General features: G+C 40.3%; 1 protein-coding gene across 6 annotated transcripts in view; it reads right to left on the bottom strand.

Moving 5' to 3' along the window:
- Nucleotides 1-1,715: 1,715 nt before the first annotated feature.
- The window catches only part of TNRC6B (trinucleotide repeat containing adaptor 6B), a 132,349-nt gene continuing 115,050 nt past the window's right edge, over nucleotides 1,716-19,014 (bottom strand). For 5 of the 6 annotated variants that reach the window (XM_065634670.1, XM_065634678.1, XM_065634688.1 and 2 more), the window contains 12 exons: nucleotides 17,057-17,182; nucleotides 15,885-16,016; nucleotides 15,277-15,372; nucleotides 14,859-15,033; nucleotides 14,358-14,492; nucleotides 13,979-14,155; nucleotides 9,039-9,185; nucleotides 8,681-8,776; nucleotides 5,986-6,210; nucleotides 5,433-5,503; nucleotides 3,466-3,605; nucleotides 1,716-2,533 (listed from right to left, as the gene is read on the bottom strand). In XM_065634670.1, the coding sequence (XP_065490742.1) occupies nucleotides 2,143-2,533; nucleotides 3,466-3,605; nucleotides 5,433-5,503; nucleotides 5,986-6,210; nucleotides 8,681-8,776; nucleotides 9,039-9,185; nucleotides 13,979-14,155; nucleotides 14,358-14,492; nucleotides 14,859-15,033; nucleotides 15,277-15,372; nucleotides 15,885-16,016; nucleotides 17,057-17,182 (1,911 nt within the window). In that variant the 3' untranslated portion in view covers nucleotides 1,716-2,142. The remainder of the gene's footprint in view (nucleotides 2,534-3,465; nucleotides 3,606-5,432; nucleotides 5,504-5,985; nucleotides 6,211-8,680; nucleotides 8,777-9,038; nucleotides 9,186-13,978; nucleotides 14,156-14,357; nucleotides 14,493-14,858; nucleotides 15,034-15,276; nucleotides 15,373-15,884; nucleotides 16,017-17,056; nucleotides 17,183-19,014) is intronic. The other variant, XM_065634708.1, reaches the window with a different exon arrangement.

Here is a 19,014-nt window from a genome sequence, read left to right as displayed (position 1 = left end):
AAAGATGTCCCTATCCAACCCCCCACCCCCCCCGGTAATAAATCTTGAGTGCTGCTCCCGCTGAAGGCTGGAATGAACAGGTATGTGCTGGTACAGAATGTCGGCACTTCGACAGACAGTATCACGGCTAGACAACACTGTACAGAAGTCCTAGCACTTATGGAAAAAGTACCGGCATCTCTCTTCCCTCTTCTCCCAGCCCCAACGCCCTGAAAGACTTCCCACTTAATGTCAAGGGATGTTCCTTCAAGTCTGCTACAACTCTTTTTCACAACAACAGGTCTTAAATTTTTGTTCCCAGCGCACACACGCACGCACACACTGGCTATCACTGTGGATTATAGGTCACCCCTATCCTGCCCAGAGTACTACTACATTGATGCTAAAAAAACCCCAAACCTTTCCTTAAATACAGAAATTAAAAAGCAACAGTACAGAAAAAGTAAAAACAAAAACCAAAAAGGTGCAATACTTTTTAAAAAAAGAGTCTTTGCTAGTTATATACTTCCCTAAGCAAAACCACGTACACAGGAAAAAACACAACACAGATAAACAAAAGGAAACGTTTGAAGTACACACTGGTTTAAGAACATTCGTTAAGTAAACGTTTCTGTCAGTGATGGTCTGGCGCTGTAATACACCAAGGCCTGGCACAGGTAACGCTCACCATGAAGGACGCAGAACGGAGTTTGCTGCATGTGCTGTCAGGAGATGAGGGAGGCCGGCCAGCAACTTGCTGACATGACTTAATTTTTGTCAGTTTTAATACAAGCAGTAAATCAATTAAAAGGCTGATTTGGTTGGGCTGAACTTTCAAGCTTTTGACAGATTCTTCGAGAAAAAATATGGGTGCCTATTTATAGGTTTGGGGGAGAAAATAAACACTTTTTTTTTTTAAAAAAGGTACTGAAGCTTGTGAAAGACTGAATAAGAACATTTGTCTTCGCCGCACAGAAAATGGCGGTCTTCTTTTCTCCCTTTTTCCCTCCCCGTTGGAAGAAAAAAAAAATGGCTTGCATTATGTAACAAACATTCTAGGGTTCACTCAGTACAAAAACCCCACATGCAGACATAAATAAATAAATACACTGCTACTCAAAAGACAACATTGGCTCCCCTCTCACCAAATCCTTTGGATATGGCAGTGTTCTGCTCTACCATAGGGTTAGAACAAGGGCTAGGAAGCAACTACCCACTCAATACAATCTGCAGACTTGAGATAGCACCCTGCTAAAATGAATTTAAAAAAACCCTACTGACAATTTTTAATCCAGCCCAACTGGATTCTGCTTCAGCCACAGGGACTCCACCATGCCTGTCTTGTTTTCAGAATCAAGACACGCAGATGGCCAGCCAGCCCGCAGACCATCAGCAATGCAGCACTTCAAGATCATATATAGAGAGAAAAAAAAAAGCACACACACAAACATGTGCGCACACACTCACACAGAAACAAGCACACGTGGGCAGTTACATGTGCCAGAACACACTGGTACTTATCAACCAGCCAATCACAAAGTGTTGGTTTTTTTGTTTTGTTTTGTCTTTTTTGTTTTTCTGTTTTGTCTTTTTTTGTCAGTTTTTAAATTTTTTAATTTTTTTTAAATTTTTTTTTATTTTGTTTTTAAAGTGAGGCTCCGTCAAGTCTTCCCCCCCCCTTTTCTTTTGAACCCCTCCCCTACCCCAACCCAACATGGTAGACCTAAGGACGGAAACACACCCAGTGCAAACAAAGTTAAAAAGCTATTTTTTCAGTATATATGTTTCTTAGCAACAACTTCCGTATAACATGAAAAAGTGAAAAACTAGAAACTAATTTTTTTAATTTTTTTGTGTTTAAATTTAAATGGTATGTGTACTTGCTTCACATTGTCTTTCTAAGTTGGCGTTCATGATTCAAGTATTTCAAGAGTGATATGTTCTCTTTTTGGATTCATATTCCAAACGAAAAAACTGAAGTTATATAAGGGAGGCAACTATGTGCTCAGACAGTCTGTCAATGACCCACCTTTTTTTCTCTCTCCGTTTTCTTTTTTCCTTTTTATAAATGTATTTATTGCAAGTTGAAAAAAACGAAAAGGTCAAGTTAGTGCTGCTGCTGTTCCAAAAAAGGTCACGAGGTCAGAGTTGAAAGTTCTAAGTTCAGATTGAATCCGACCCTCCTCCCAGAAGGTCTCCAGGTAGTAAGGGAGCAGGGCTGCCCATTCTGTGTGGATCCTCTACGCTTGGGACCCCCCACAAGCTTGAAGAATAGTTTGGGGGCCCCCACAACGAAGCGCCAGTGAGATCACCCCCACTGCCGCCGCCGCCGCCACCACTGCTCCACTGCCCAAGCCCTGTTGACCCACCAAAGAGATTTAAAGCAGGTCCAACTTGATCTGTCTGGTTCTGTCCTGTCTCCAGGGATTGCCAGCCTGCGGTGGGTGCACTTGGGGTTGCTGCAGGTGTAGGGGGCTGAGCTTGTGCCAGAAAGCGACTAACCTCTTCGTCTGTGGCAAACTCAGCGAGGATGGTAGTGTTTCCCAACACACACCTAGAAGATATATGGAAGAAAAAAAAATAATTAGGGCCAGAAGGGAAGAGCAAGGGATTCAGAAGGCAGAGAAACAACACTATTAGGTGCCCAAATCAAAGGAGGTATCCAGCTTGCCACAAGGCAGCACAGAAAACTTGAGCTGTTCTCAACAGTGAAAGTGACTCAAAGCACAAAACACTCCATTTTGTAAGGGGAGGGGGGAATGCAAACCAAACCAACCAACCCCCTTCCTCCCATCATTCAGTTGTTAGGCCTGCAACAAAAGCTTTCTAAATTTAAACTAAGGTCCTGAACATTAACACTAAGAGCAACAGAAGCGTATATACGGCCTAGCTAAAATGGTAAATGCACATTTGCAACTTTTTGAACAAAACAGAGGAAGAACAGGTTAAAAGCCAGTGAAATTCAGGATAAGATTAGCATAGTTCAAAAGCTTTCACTGAGTTTAATGGCTTACTCCTTCCACCCCTGCCAAGATTTTTGCCTCAAAACCTCTCACATTTTTAAAACATACCAGAGTCACAGTCAGTTCCAAAAAGCTTACAAACAGGAAACCCAAGATCTGCAGCTCTTCAACTAAGTTATTTCAGGTGTATCTCAAAACCATAGCAGATTCCCACACGTTTGAGTTACACATGAGAATGATTTTCATCTGAAACAATTCACAAGCTTTCATAAAATGCCCAAAATTTTACGGTAAGGTGCATACTGGTCACAATTCCATCCTATTTGTACCTTCTTGCATGTGCCAGTTTGTGCCAACAATTGAAGTAACACAAACAGAAGGCATCTTTTTTCCCTCTGCCAATGAACGAAAGACTCCCTTAGAACCATGATACTTGAAATGAGTTTTCAAAGCACAGCACTGGACAGAGTTTTTGTGTTCCTGACTAATGTAGCAACAAAGAATAGACACAGGGATTCCATACATGTGCAGTGCAGTCTGGGCCTTGGCCGCCTCCTGTTTGGTGTTGTATCGGATAAGGGCGGTGCCCTGGGTCAGGTTCAGATGGAATGTCAGCAGTGGACCATGCTGCATGCAGATCGTCCTCAAGGTTGACCCATCGATCTGAGGAAGAACAGCCAGGATAAAGCAGATGTTTGGAACTATATCTCCACACGCACTTCAATCCTATCTTCATCTCAGTAATTAAAAGATAATCTGTTCTCAGAAAGGAAAACATTAAAGCAGTGGGAAGTAAGCAAAGGTGACAGAATTTAATTTTCAAACAGGATCAGTATGCCTTGACTTCTCACAATTACAATGACTTTGCTTTATGGAATAATCTGACTTTTCTTTCTCACTCACTTGTAGCCTGAGTCCAGTTTTCCCCACCTCACCGAGTTTCTTACATTGTCTCTAGCCTTATGTTGGCAGGTTTTCCAGTAATTGTATACAAGTTGTACTTCTCAACATCTTCAGCCATCAGGGATTTGTACCAAAGGAACCAGAATTTCTTTGTCTCCAGCACTCCAATTTCAGTGGAAATGAGATCAACCAGTATTTAAAAGTTCTTTGCAAAACTGGAAATATCACCCCTACAGTGAGTGTTTTTTAAAATTCTGTTGAGTTTTTGTCTTTGTGGTTTATGGAAAAAGTAAGCCACAGAAACAGTCAGTGATCTTTCTGCCAAACCAGCAATGTTCATTCCTCCCGAACTAATGTTTGCACAGCAGTTGTTGCCTACGTTCCTTCTGCAGCAGGAACAGCTCACCACTTACCTCCAGGAACTGCTGTTCTCCCAGGTGTTCTGTACAGACAGATTCCATTCCTGGTATGCCACAGGAACACACACACACACGAATGGGATCCATATGTGCAGACGCTTAAGGAAGTACTACTTTCTTCCTTTTCCCCCATTATGTAATACAACCTCAAATGAGGGAAAAGGAATTTGTGTGTGGGTACAAATATGGACAAAGTTAAAAAAGCAAAACTTGAAGATACTGTCCCTCAATCCACCTTAATGTTTATGCTTCCTTCTTTCTAGTGTACTGACCCCCAATGAATAGAGAATTTGTTATGGAAGAGACAGTTACAATCTGCTGCTTTCTCTTTTCTATTAACTTAAATGCCTCCAAAATACATTCTTCTTCCATTAAACGATTCCTAAAGCAGTATTAAACTACCTTGCATGAGGGAGACTTATAACTGCACCTCTCCATCACACAACTGCTGTTTCCTTTGCATCAAGGAAACATCTTTTCTATTAAAAGAGCACAGTTTGCCATTCTGGGTGATCTGAAAGAGACCTTAGTTTTTCCTTTCACATTGACGTTTTCTTAGATTACTGAACAGGAGGGCTCTCTGTCTAGACCTCAGGGCGCTGCTAATAATCATGCGGGCTTTTCCTAAGCCTCGAATACAGACTAATTGGGATTGCTGAAACCGGGATCTCCACAGAATCCATTCTGAATGGAAGAAAGCTCTGAGAATACTTGCAGGAATAACTTAGACTGTTTTTGGCAGGAGTGCTGGAAACATTCTGTGGTTTAACTATGGAAACACCGAAGTGAAAACTGGCAGTTACACCAGCTTTCTTATTGACAACATCCCAAAGAACAGTCTCTTTAACAGCTCTAAACCGTTTCACATTATGGGAATGGAATTTATCCTCACTTCTAAGAAAAATCTTTCTGTTCCAGTATTTTTTTTGAAACTAGATAACAAAAGGTTATGGCAGTCATGTAGCAAAAACTGAACATCTTAAAGTTAGCTGAAGAAATTACAATAGAAATACCAATCAGACTGCAGCCCCATTTAGTAGAAACACATCTTATGTATGCTGACAAATCTGATTTTGTTAGATTTTATTAAAAAAGAAACAACTGAAGAATCCACAAAGCTGTATCTTGCTAAAGCAAACAAGTTCCCAGAGACAACAACGGAAAATACCTGTGGAGTGAGATTGTGAAGAACCAACCAGTAGCTAGGACGAACTGAGCCACCGTCACTCCAAGTAGATGCTGCAAATCAGAAGACAGAGAAATCAAGACAGATTTGATACAAAGACAACCATTTTTCTTTACAGTCAGGTCTTTCAATCTCAGATAAATTCAGCATTATCAGCCCTGCTAACACAGGAAAGCCTCATCTTCAGACCCGAAAACAAAACCACATCTTTCCTGACATTTCACATCAAGATTCACTTTTTACTAGAATTTATCTTTGAGGAGTTTCCCATCCACAGAAAGCATCTAGTCTTGAAAGGCCCCATGCAGTAGGTACTCCCTCCTAGCAGCTCTCAGCCCCCTTCACTCATTCCCTGTAGCAGGACCTGGGATTCCACACCCCACCCCAATTACTGACAGCAAATTTCCACTTCAAGAAGGAATTTTTTTTTTCCTTTTACCAGACAACTGAAACTTTCTCTCCTCCAAACCATTAGTGCTGTAAAGCATAGCACTATCGATCAGACCTGAGGAGTGTATCAGTTGATTCTTCTCACCAGAGGCAAGCCTTGAGTCCTGTGCCCCCCAGCCCCTGACCGATCGGGGTGCTGTGCTGTTCCATGGAGATGATGATTTGGGGTTGGTCAGGCCAGGAGGCGGGCGGGGCAGCCCTGTAGTGTTCCTTGAGGAAATATGGTTTTTCCACATCTTGTTGGAGAGATGAGTGGGATTGTGTCCTATGGGATCTGGGGACCATGTTGATTTGTAATCACTGAATTTTGCTAGAAGATTAAGTAAATTGTACATATTAGAGAAAGCTGTGAGATTCAGCTAGCCTTTAACTGTAGTATCACTGTAAATGCTTTGAACACATTCAGATCAGAGACAGGCACAAAGCACGGAACCTTACAACAGGTTATTTACCATATAAAAAAAGCCACGCTACATGTAAGTTAATCTTTGCTTATTTTATATATGCTGACAAAAAATGATCCCTTGATCATTCATGATAATGTAACTGTTTACAGTATGTTAAATCATTAATAAGATGAACAGCAACTTTTATGTCCACACTGCATTTGATTTGAGGACAAGTTTGGGCACTACTGACTTTTAATGAAAATGAACCTTCTTCAGGCCAAAAACTTGCAGAGAACTGAAATGAGTATTTCCCACTCTTGGTCTACCAAGCTAATGCTACCTCCTAAAGATGTCATCCTATAAGATGAAAGCTTTCTCATGCATCACAAATTTCATACAGAGTTGACACAAAGATAACACACAAAGGAGGCCACAAAGCTGTGTGACAACTGGACTTTGAATATGCACTATCAAGATTGTTTAATTTTTTCACTAGGAAGCATTACCAAATGCCTACTAGAAGTTAAGACCAATAGTGGACATCCCTAACACATTTCTATATAAAGTCCAAGAAAAAGAGAAAAATTAACACACTCCCAGAAACATCACTATCGGTTATGAATATTTGGGAGCTCTTCCTAAACCAGCTTTCTTTCAGAAGGAAAGGATCCACAAATTCTCCCACACCTTCTGAAATCAAGGGACATTTATCACCCAGTAAAAGCGCTAAACCAAGAGTCAAAATTGTTGAAGTAATTTCTTTTTCCCTTGTTCTGTGATGAGAACCCGTGAACACAGACAAGGCGATCTGGGAAGAAAACGCACTTGTGTCGTGAATTATTTTAATAATAAATTACCTTAATTAGAACTCACATGCGTGTATTGCAAATACATGTATTAAGCTGTCTTGACTAATTAAAAGGTAGTAAATTACTTATTTGAAACAAAGAGTAATAATCCAGGTCTACAATATGCCAGGGTGTCACAAAGTAATACATTTGGGAATCAAGACCATAAAAGCTTTCAGCAAGTAACAGCGTCCTTCCTTTTACAGTTGGATCACTGTATTTCCACAACAGAGTAACTGTCAACAGCAAGCAGTTTCAAGCACTAACCTACAAAAGTATATGAAAGTGCTTAAAAACCTGCTTTCACTGGACTGAGTCTGCTTTATAGATACGAGAATTTTAAATCTGTAATTCGGATGACCAGTTTTCTGGCTGTAAAACACTGGTGTGTAGTTTAACGAGATGAGCAGAAAATGGTATGTGTGCCAAACAGTGGCCTAATTTCTTCGACTGAACTATGACTTCAGTCATTTTTTATCTCTTGGGTCTTTATGTGCTGGACAAAAATTAAGCAGAGGTAAGAAGGTGATACATGCCACTCCTTTCTCCAGGCTATGAAAAAGAAATTTTCTATGTCAAGGGAATGCTGCATACACAGATATTGCTTCAAACCAAAGTCACTCCACAAACTGGCAGCAGGAACACTGCTTTTCTCAAGGACTAAATAGAATTTTCAATACATGTTGTGAAGATGCTGAGGTAACATATAAACATAGCTTTTCTGCAGTAAGATGTAACAAAGAAAGTCTGGGCCAGATGCAGCTCCCAGCTATGTTTGTCACTTCGGTGTTTTGCACACAATCCTTCAGTTTTAAGTAGTTGTGGAGACGATGATGTCACAAGAGAAAACTCTGGCATTTCTGAGAAGTTCAAATTCCAAACAGTTTGTCTGTACCAAGTATTTCCAGCATCCTACTCAGAAGTGTGTGCAGAAACCATTTTTCACAAGAAAGCGTTGGAGTCCTTCCTACTAAGTATCTGAGGCAGATACCTAAATTACTATTTACAGGCCAACCATTAAAAGCCAGATAGCGAAAAGCCCTCTGTCTTTTCAGGTTTCAGGGAACGACAAGTGCTGTAAAAGGTGAGACAAATGTTCGCTTCACAGCACTCCAATATTCTAAAGCTAAAATAAATAAAAACTCACCTTATTAATCCAATTCCTTAACTCATACAAACAGTAGCAGGTATCTATAAATTATGACATTCTCCCAACCCATTACATGTCAAAAGATTGTGCATGTGGGGTGTTTTTTTCCCTTCTGCATCTGCTGTTCATTGCTACCCTATTCTTTAACTTGCATAATGAAGAATTTTTTATCAGGGTGGGTGGAAGGACAGATGATATTAGCCTAGTTTTTAAAGCAACTACAGGAGAGTATTTTATCATCAGGAGGAAAACTATCCGATCATCCACTCAAATCTTGACTTCCAAGCTTCCTCAGAAATGGCTGAAAGACTAAATACTCGAAGTGGAACAAGAATGAGGAACCAGTGAATAAGTGGAAAATGTTTTGTCCAGGTAAGTTTTGAGCCCGCATACCTGAAGTGCTATGAACGTTGGTGAAGGAATTGTCAGAGGCACTGTAGGGCCAGGCACCAGGTGAAGGCAGCGAGGTGTTGAGGGAAGAATTAGACCCTATCAAAGGGAAAAGGAGAGAGAAAGAGCAGAGTAGGCCAATTTCATAGACTTTCTGTAACACTGTTAAGCCTCAAGAGAGCCACAACATGCACCAATGCCAAGCTTTCACATGATACACAAGCCATGGTGCAAAAGCACACAGGCTTCCTCCTCAGTTAAACGCAATGGAATGTGCTACCCTGTTACGGCAGGAACATCAGAATATTCTCAAATATCAGAACGACTTTAATAACCACATACCAGTTGTTCACTGTTTTACCTGTGGTGTTGTCCCGCAGAAGTTGGTGGTCAGTATCTACAATGGGAGATGTGGCTGTCCCCCCCAGCACACTTCCAGGGGTCACATAGGGGTCAGATTCAGGGTCAATGTTTTGTATACCTTTCCATGGCACTCCTGGTTGGAACTCTGTGACAGGAGGAAAAAAAGAATTAGACTCAAACAGGGAAATGCCATTTACTGGAAGTAAACTGAAGATATTTCGGGAAGGTAAATAATTGTCTTCTACACTGTTCCTCAAGAAAAAACCAGACTTTCCTTAATTAAAATCTATTACACATTTCCTTCCATGTCACTATCTCTAGTGTCTGAATACAAATCTACGCTACAAAAAAGTGGCACAAGTGCATATGGTATTCCTTTGACTATTCCTGTTTTACTACATTCAGATGAGGCGTCAATGTTTTACTCTTCCTTAACACATCATATATTTTTGAAGATATGGAGGATTAAATTACATAATATTATATTCTGCACATATACTTTGTGTGTGCACAGAGGCCTTTCTCAAGGAAAAGCAACCTACCTTAAGAGTTCGTTAACATGACACTTTACGCTGGATGTACACACACAATTTATACATTACCTGTTGATACTGAGGTAATGCTAAGGTGAGATGCCTTGTGGTAAAAGCAATGTATATACTCATTGACATTCTTCATGCTTCGCAGTGAGATGGAATATACTTATCATGCTTTAGTTTCCTTTCAACTATAACTCTAGGCACGTCAGATTTTTAAGACAAGAGGATGAGTTACATGAGGTATGAACATACAAAAACTCCAGTTACTATAAGAAAGATCAGTAACTTGGTTCCTTCTCTGAGTGGATGTTCAATGAATAAAGTTCTGTGGTCAATTCTGGAAGAAGTGGGAAGAAAGTAAAACTGTCAAACACAAAAAATGGTGAAGAAGCTTCAGATACTATGTGACATTTTGGATGGGTGTGAAAAGAGTGCCAAAGTGGCGGATTCATCCCTTGCAGATACAAGTCCAGGATATGGAATGATACCTTTACTCCCAGCCTGAAGTTCTGAAATAATTAATGATGGAATATTTGAGTATAATTAAAATTCCATGATTAGAAGCGGGATCCAGGATGTGCTCTCTGGAATGAAGCCACATAGAATGAATCCAGCATGGAAGGATTCATTTCAGTCACCTTTGTAATAAAGAAGCATAGTCAAGGCTATGACTTTCACAGACAAATACAGAAGAAAATGTGATACTACTGGTTCAAACAACTGGCACAGCAGGGGCAGTGTTAGACTGTGACATTGCACTGGCAGGAGAATCCCAGAGAAGACATAAGAAATGCCCCACTGGGTCAGAACTGTGGTCCATCTAGCCCAGTATTCCACTAACAGTGGCAGGAGAGATACCATTCAGGGACAGAACACAAACCTGGCCACTATCTGCAGGCTACTGCCCTCACACTCTCCCAGCATCTGCAGTCCTTCTACCTAGGACATCAGGAATAGCCTCTATCTGTTAGCACCTCCTTGTGAAACTGTTTTTCCATCAGTTTATCCAATCACTGTTTCAACTGGCTAGTACCATCTGCCTCCAGAAGCTCTAAGAGCAACACATTCGAAAAGTTCACCAATTCCAATGGGAAAAAAAAAAGCTCTCATCTATTTAAAATTAATCTCAAGTTCAGCATTTGCACCATGGTTCTAGTGTTGCAGGATTTGCAGAATTACAATTCTGCGTTTATCTTGTTCACTGCCTTCATGATTATGTAAACCTCAGTCACACCTGCCAATCTTCAGTAACTCAACAAAATCATCTAAGATACCAGGTATCAACACCTCTAACAGTATGAGTGATCAGCACTGCATCAAGGAAGAAATATGCTCAGCTACTGCCAAAATACTGTAATCCCCTGACAAACAGGACCACCTTATGCTTAAGAACAAGCAATGCAGCTCTTGGGTCTAGTCAAAAGATCTTCTCTGTTCTGAGATAAAGAATCCACAAACATGGGTTAGAACCTGAAAGTCATAACTTGTTTGCAAAACAAACAAACAAAACCCAACAACAACCCCCCCACCCCCAAGCCCAAGTCTTGCCTTTGTAAAAATTTCTGAGAATTGGCGAGACTGAAAATTAAGTGCACGGGCAGCTCTCATAAAAAAGTTAAAGGAATATTCAAAAAGGCTCCAAAGGTCAAAGCGTGCTGTATATAAACACATTCCTCATCAATATAATCCTGGTCTGGAGAAGAGTTTTTCTTGAACTTCAGCATACTGACAAATTTTCCAAACTATCCTTTGGGACTGATGTTCTCATGCACATTCACCAACTCTCCCTACAGACATGCAATTCTATTTCTAGATAGTAAAGAAAGCACCAAGTGCGTTTCTCCACTGATATTTGAAAAGTCCTCCCAAAAAGTTCAAATGTAAGATTATTAGGAAAACCATGACAGACGCATCCAGGACAGTTTGCCTGGAATATACAACTGAACTGCTCTTGAATGGAAAAAATAAAGTCTAGTATTACCTAGGTATGCAAGTCTGTGTGACATAACCAGAAGACATAGTTCTCACCAACACAGCAAAAACTCCTCTCACCTGCAGCTGTGAAACCAGTTTGATTAGGCACCACCTCATTTATCTCTGTGCTTAGCAATACTGTGCTCTTAAATAGCAGAATTTCTGCAGCAGATGGCATTTAGGAGGAATATAACACAAAAGGTGTAGTGATGGTGAATGCTGAGTGACCACTGTATTCATTCAAAGGAGAAAGGCACCTATTTCAAGAGGTTCTCTCTTGTAAAAAGTAATTTGTGTTAACAACTTATTTTCCAACACTAGGAAGAAAAGTTCTATCTCCACACCAGGAACTGACAATGGGCCTCATCTACAAGCTTGCAGAGAAAAAGAACCTACAGTGTAAAATAATTTCAGGTTTTTACTCTTCAACACGGGTGTTGATAAGGTGGATCATGATTTCAGCTAAGTTTTCCTTCTCGAGGAAGCCAATAAGCTAGAGAGGCTATGAGACAATTAAAGTGGGTGGTTGTTATGGGACAGTAACACTTGTCCCATAGTCTATGGACCTCATAAGAGAGGGCTAGCAATACGGCAATAATTGCATAAAAGCCACATGCCAAAACCTGTGATCTGTTACATGACGTCTGCAATCACAGTCCACGGGCTACCCGTTTACACAAGAAATTAGGAATGGTATTGATGATCCCAGTGAGAATCTATGGTCAGGATTTGTGAACTCCAGCAAACCTCTCACAGTGGTGAGGCGCTCAGCAACAGCAAAAATTTTACCTATCGTTGACAGTGGGACCGGGGGTATCACTATGGAAGCTCTATGATATTACAAGAGGCAAAGAATAGTTATTCAGCTTCTAATTTCTGTACCAGCCTTCTGGTTCCAAGAATCTTGGCAGTGGCTGCTCCTAAATGTGGGAACATGGTAGAGCTGATCCTCACATTCCCCTCCTAACACTCCAAGCAATACTGTGTTCTTCAGTATTATATAGGGGAACGGTGACTAAAGAAACATGTTTAGCATCAATGAGTCTATGAGAAAGGTCCTGAAAAAAAAAATTTGTGGGGTTCTGGCATTATGAACAGTAACTCCAGCTCAAGCAGCTTTGTACCTAACAACCAGGCTGACAGAAATGTAATGCAAATACACCTCTACAGAGAGCAGTCAGTGGTATGAAATGATGTGAGTCTGCATACGTTCTTGAGATAACTAATTCTCTAACTCTGGTAGCTCATCAGAAAACATTTTCTTGCCAGACTTAAGACACTGAAATGTTCCCAAATAAAAACTTCAACTACTTTTTGTAGGTTTCTTGCAATTGTATCTGTCACACAGATTCCAAGGCTTTCTGATGCAAGGTCTATGCTACTGGTTTAGCCAAGAGATGTACCTGCACCTTTACTTTTTTGTGCTTTAGGGGAAACACAGCAGAGGATAAGCACTTAGGAATGTTTTCCTGGAATGCAAGAGTCTTCCAGGAGGAGAAAAATCACAGTATCCACTATTTGCTGAACAGCAGTGGTGATTAATCCATACAACCTCAAGGACACCACTCTGTTTAATGAATGCTTTATATAGAAAATCACATGCATGTTCAAATACAAATGTGTTTTCCCTAGATACTCTAGTTTTCTAGCAGAAAAATAAAATTCTGCAGTGAAACTCTACAAGGTTTAAAGAACGTCCTACTGACTTTAATGCAAAAGGTAAGAAACTTCCACTCAAGCCACAAGATTGGTGAGCAGTACTGAAACACAGCAACACTCTCCTATCCTTTATGCAACCCAAGCAAAGGCAAACTGCAAGAGCGTTTTTGTTTTGTTGAAACTGCAGAGTAGCACACACACTGTATACATATTGTACCAATACTGCTGCTAGAAGAAACTTTGCGGTCCTAAGAGGATCATATTTGTAAACAACTGCCAGAATAGAAGTTCATGCTAGGTAAAATACAAGAGGTCATGACAAGAAAATCCTGCTCCCACCATCGCAAAACACAATCTTTCCAATTCCACACTATCCATCAGAATTTTTACACCCCTTGTAAGCCTAACGCAATGCAAATAAGGAATCAATACAAGAGGAGGGAGCTGATATTGTGTGTTCTATGTACAAGTGTTCTCATGAAAATTTCTGTAAGTGTCAAGTCACAAAACTACAGAAGATAGGAGTTCACCTAACAAAAGCCAACTACTACTCAGGAAATTCAGCAGTTAGTTCATATTTAGCCCAGAGTTTTTTTACTGGAAATTCAACATTTATGTTCTAATTTCATGTGGAAGGAATTAAAAAAAAACCCAGAGAGATAGGCCAAACAAATTCCTTGCTGTGGTTATTTAAAAAGTATGATGAGGAAAGGCCCCAAAAAATCTAATCTAAAGCTAGGACATAACCCTTGCCCCTGTGCAGTACCTGGAGGCCAGCTGGCATTGCTGGATTTGCTTCCAATCTTGTTCGTTGGTGGAGATTTGGCAGGTAACCAACTATCACCAGCAGGGCCTGCATGGCCACCTAGTGGGTCGCCCTGAATTATGTCAAACTGGTTGTAGGGCGATCCTCCGCGAGCCTTTCCAGGGGGTACTATTGCACCTGAAGCATTAAAAAGACACATTTACAATCAGGAAAGGTTGGGATCTTTATGCGCACGGTATACCAACACAAAAAATACTTAAGATGCATACTGGTGAGGTAAGACATACACTAACTTGAAGCATAGTTTCACCTAAACTATTTCACCTCTGGCAAGATGATACCACAAGGGCATTCCCAAAACAGCCAGTCCCCTTCTCACCATTTTTGTGCATATTGGCATCTTGTGAAGCCACAGAGGGCAGCCCTTCCATCATAGTCCACTGCTTAAAGCGGGATTCTGTTCCAGCCTCTTTCCCTCCCACCATGCCATAATCCATGCCACTTGAGCCAAAGCCTGTGAAACAAACAAACAAAACTCCATTGTCATTTGCTCTTTTCCGTTTAATTATCTTCAGACAGGGAGTCATTGCGATCGTAAAAAAACCAAAAAAACCCAAAAAAACCCAGTAGCAACTGAAATGTTCAAGAGGCAACTTCCAAATAAGCTCGTTAGGTCACTATGCCTCCAGGATATGCTTTGTTATTAGGTTTGTCGTCTTCCCATGTAATGAAAAATAATGCAATTTGATCAAGAATTGACACTTGTCGTAACCTTCACTCTAGCCTTTATACATGAATTACTCATTTCTGGACCCAGTCATAACTGGCTTATATGTAAACTATAGGCAATGCACAAAATCTTTTTCCACAGAGCACTTACTTGAACCGTATCCAGGTATCTGCCCTTTGGTCTGTAAATCTGAGAGACCCACATTCAAAGGATTGGGTACCATACTGTCTAAATGTGGCTTAGGCCCAACAGGATGGGATGGTGAATGCTTCATGCCAGGCTGCCTCTGCTGCTGCTGCTGGAGGGCACTCACCATACGAGCAATCTGCAAATGAAACAAAAAATGGGGATGATATATCCTACATTGTAACACAGAATTCCAGTAAACATCAAGAAACAGTGACTTGAAAGAGATCCAAAGGACCTTGCTCTCTGAAAAGTGCAATCTGAAGAGATTGCAAACTGAAGAGAGCCAATGACATTACCAAAGCCAGCACTGTCTTTGCTGCAGACTGTGTTTTCCCAACACGCATTATACTTCATATGACTGACAAAAACAGTGCCACACCTGTTGCTCCTGCTGTTGTCGCACAGCTTGAGATAGCTTCCTCTGGCTCTGTAACAGTTGCTGCTGCTGTTGCTGCTGAAGGAGGAGCTGACATGCCTGCAAGATAAGTGGGGGTGGGAAGAGTGAAAATACAGAACTCATCAAGTGAAATATAATTGCCAGGTGTTAGTCACTAGCAAATGCTTTGCTCAGAACTTGGGTAAACATTTCACACACTAAAATAAAATGACAATGAATGCATTAGAAGACTGCTATATCCTTCACTTGTTTCTAATTTAACATCATGCATATTACTAGTACTTGCTGTGTTACCATCACTGTGACTATAAGTCTGAAGAAAACTTCATTAAAAATCACCTAACCGTTGCTTTTGGTGTAAAGACATTGTTTAGAATCATTTATAACTCATTGCAACAGTTACGATAATTACACAAGCCTGTCTGGCCTTCTCACAGGGCTGTATTTTCCTGTGCAACAAACAGGGAATACTTGTGCAAAAATCACACAAGATCAGTAGAACAAAACAGAATTAGAAAAAACACAAAAAGACAACTCTTTCAGCAGACGATTTGTAAACAGTCTGTTACACAAGATTACTAGCTACTTACTAATTGAAACTGGGGAATCTGTGGAAGCTGGCTCAGCATAGCAATCTGTTGTGGAGAAAGCTGGGGGCCCATATTGAAAAGACCAGGATTCAAGCCACTGTTGGGAAACTGTTTAAGCATGGAGGCCGAAACCTGCACAGAAATCAGTTACATATCCTCAAGAAATGCACTGCTATGAGAAAGGATTATGATGTACAAGTATTTCTACAAAGGAATTATGCCAATTTTAAATGGTGTTCCAGGAAAGACATTACAGACTTACTAACACATCACATTTAAACATGCACAATCTATGACTTGAGCAGAGTGAATACCTCACTTGATTGACAATATACAGCATTACACGTGCAGATGCAGACACACACACACAAAGGTTCCTCCCACAATCAGTCTGGTTGCTAGAGACTGCACTAAATTAAAATGCTGACGTATATGCAGCTAACCAGTAATCACAGTACCGAATTATCACATTAAAAACGTACTGCTTGACAAGGGAAAAGAAAAGCATTCAGGCAGTCACTGGAGCAAAGAAACAGTGCCTTACAGAAAGAGTTAATCTCTTTGTGTGCTGAATAAGCTATAGTAAAAGACAGGAGTAGGTGGAGAATCCCCCTATTTCTCCCTGCATTATTTGAGAGTTACACGAGATTTCAAGAGAATCTCTAGAAGTCTTCACCAAGCCCAAAGCAAAAGGTGAATTTGTGCATTTGGAGACCCTGAGGTCTTTGAGCTCTACAATATAAATGCAATGTGTAGCCCCTTGTCAGGCCTCTCTTTCAGGGGGGGCAGGAAGCACAGGACAAGACTGCTTGGAAAAAAAAAAAAAGGCAGCACAACCTGTCACACTTGAGAAAAACTTTCAGCTTTCACTTTTTTGTTGGTCAAGTACTTTGCAAAAGCCTTGCACAGGATTCCTGAATCCACTCTGAGGTTTAAAAATACTGACAGCAAGCATTTACCATCAACTGCTTTGGAATAAGAAAGAAGGCTAACCCTTCTCCACTGAGTTTTAGGCACTTTCAACTATGAATTTCAATTTTTTTATCTTATCTAAGTTTTCGATTTCTTAACATCAAGTCAAGACTAAGACAGATGTATAAGCAACCACAATGATGTGTTCTGAAGGCTTAGCTCTACTTTCTACAAGAAACCAGTTACTAAAAATTCCTTACCTGGGGAGAAAGAAATTGGGGAGGCACTTGCGCCCGGATATTGGGGGAAGGATTTAGTGGCTGCACTGGTGTGTGCATGCCCCTCGATTGTGCTGTGCTGTTTCCAAACAAACCATGATTGCCACCCTATAAAATTAAAGCAGTAGTGAGAAGATGAATCTTTCAGGATAATGGATTTCTATGCTATTAACTACATATCAATAACAACGAGGCAAGTACTGACGTAAACAGAGTATCTTTAGAATTTACTGAGATGTTTGCCCTAAATCAGTTATATTCTACCTGGGGTAAACTGCTGTACTAAATTTTTGAGATGCATGCTCTTTCTCCTCTACATTGAAGAGTCACGTTTATCCACTTATTTCAAAGCACGTGTAAAAGCTAATTGTTTTATAACCTGCAGTTTACATGGTGGGAAATGGAAACCTGGAGTACAAGCAACATGCTCAAAAAACCCTATTTGACTGGCTCAGAAGTATGGCAAGACCATGCCAACAAGAATTTTGGGCCATGATTTTAGAGAAGTCAGGTACTTTTTCTGAGTAGGTCTTTGAGACATCATTTATAAGCCTATTACTTCCTTTGCAGGCCTTTCACTAGCTGAAATTAGAATTCAAAAATTTTATTAAAAATTTTCCTTCTGATGTAAAAACTTCAGCATTCTGGATTGGGATATATGTCTTTAGCCTTTTTTTTCAAGTGAGGGTGTTTTGTTTTGTTTTGTTTTTTAAACTGCCCAGTCATTTATTTTCTAATGCAAGAATACTTGCTGTTTCTTTTGAGGTTTTTTAAATGAGAAGCATTCACTGTTTTGTAAGCAACTCCTGTAACAATAAATCCTAGTGCATGAAAAAGACCAAAGAAAATTCACTATTATGTTTCACTATTTCAGTCTCTGAACAGATTGTCTTTATTTGTAGCATCTTTAAAAAAAACCCACAGGAAATGTGATGGACAGTCTCCTACACTAACTGTTGCATGCTGTTGCTTCTAAATGCTGCAGCTCATACTCCAAAAGGTCTTTATGTGCCATGATTCTGTCCTTTCATTTTCAAGATCCTCGGAACCTCCCACCTTCTACTGTGTATCAGGCTATGATCCTCAGACACCTGGGGTTCTATAAAGTACATTTTCCATCCCTCAGCCATCATTCTCTGTTCTTCCTTTCCATGCCAGCACTGCTCTACCCAACATAAATTCCACTTCCAAACTGAGATTGTGCAGGCCTTCTCTAAAACCCTTCCTTCCCTTATATACAGGATTTCATGAACTTTGCCTCCCTTCTACCATAATACTGTGCATCCTCCACTATCCCTTTGCTGAAACAGAAGCCTCATCCTGCTTCCATATTGGCAACATTATGGATTGCCTTATTCACCTGCATCACATTTCACCTCCTTAATGTATCTTTTCTTTCAGAGGTAACTCAAGATGCCATATTAAGCACACAGAAGGAGAAACAAAATAATAATAAGAATAATAATAAAAAAAAGTTTTTATGCTGGAAAGAACTATCTGGGGTCAACTACATCTTAAAATTTTTGAGAGGCTTGAAGCTGCAGCTACACTTTCAGCCCTCCCTAAACCTCAGAGTTCTGCACACTGAATCCAGGCACATTCCTGCAAATTTTGGACTTAATCTGATGTTCAGCACTGATTGTGTCACATAGAAACAGAAAGACAACACAAAGAAACACCATCATGTTAGGCATGTGACTACATAAGCTAGTCCAGTTGCAACACTTAAGGTCTATTCCTTCATTTCTTAGTATTCCTGCAACATTTTCTTCTGGCATAATGCAAAACGTAATAGCTAGAAATTCTTCCAAACTGCCGAGTCAACCACTTCATTTCTTTCCCACCACTCCCCCGTATACAGAACAAAAATACTGCTACTTCAAGAGTTTTTAAAGGCTGCTAAATCAATCCTTTCTTTGGGCTGCAGGGAAGGAAGAAGA

Source organism: Caloenas nicobarica, chromosome 1 (assembly GCF_036013445.1).
Source record: "Caloenas nicobarica isolate bCalNic1 chromosome 1, bCalNic1.hap1, whole genome shotgun sequence".
Lineage (NCBI taxonomy): Eukaryota > Metazoa > Chordata > Aves > Columbiformes > Columbidae > Caloenas > Caloenas nicobarica.
The sequence above is the reverse complement of the archived record's forward strand: the minus strand, read 5'-3'. Positions and strand labels throughout refer to the sequence as shown.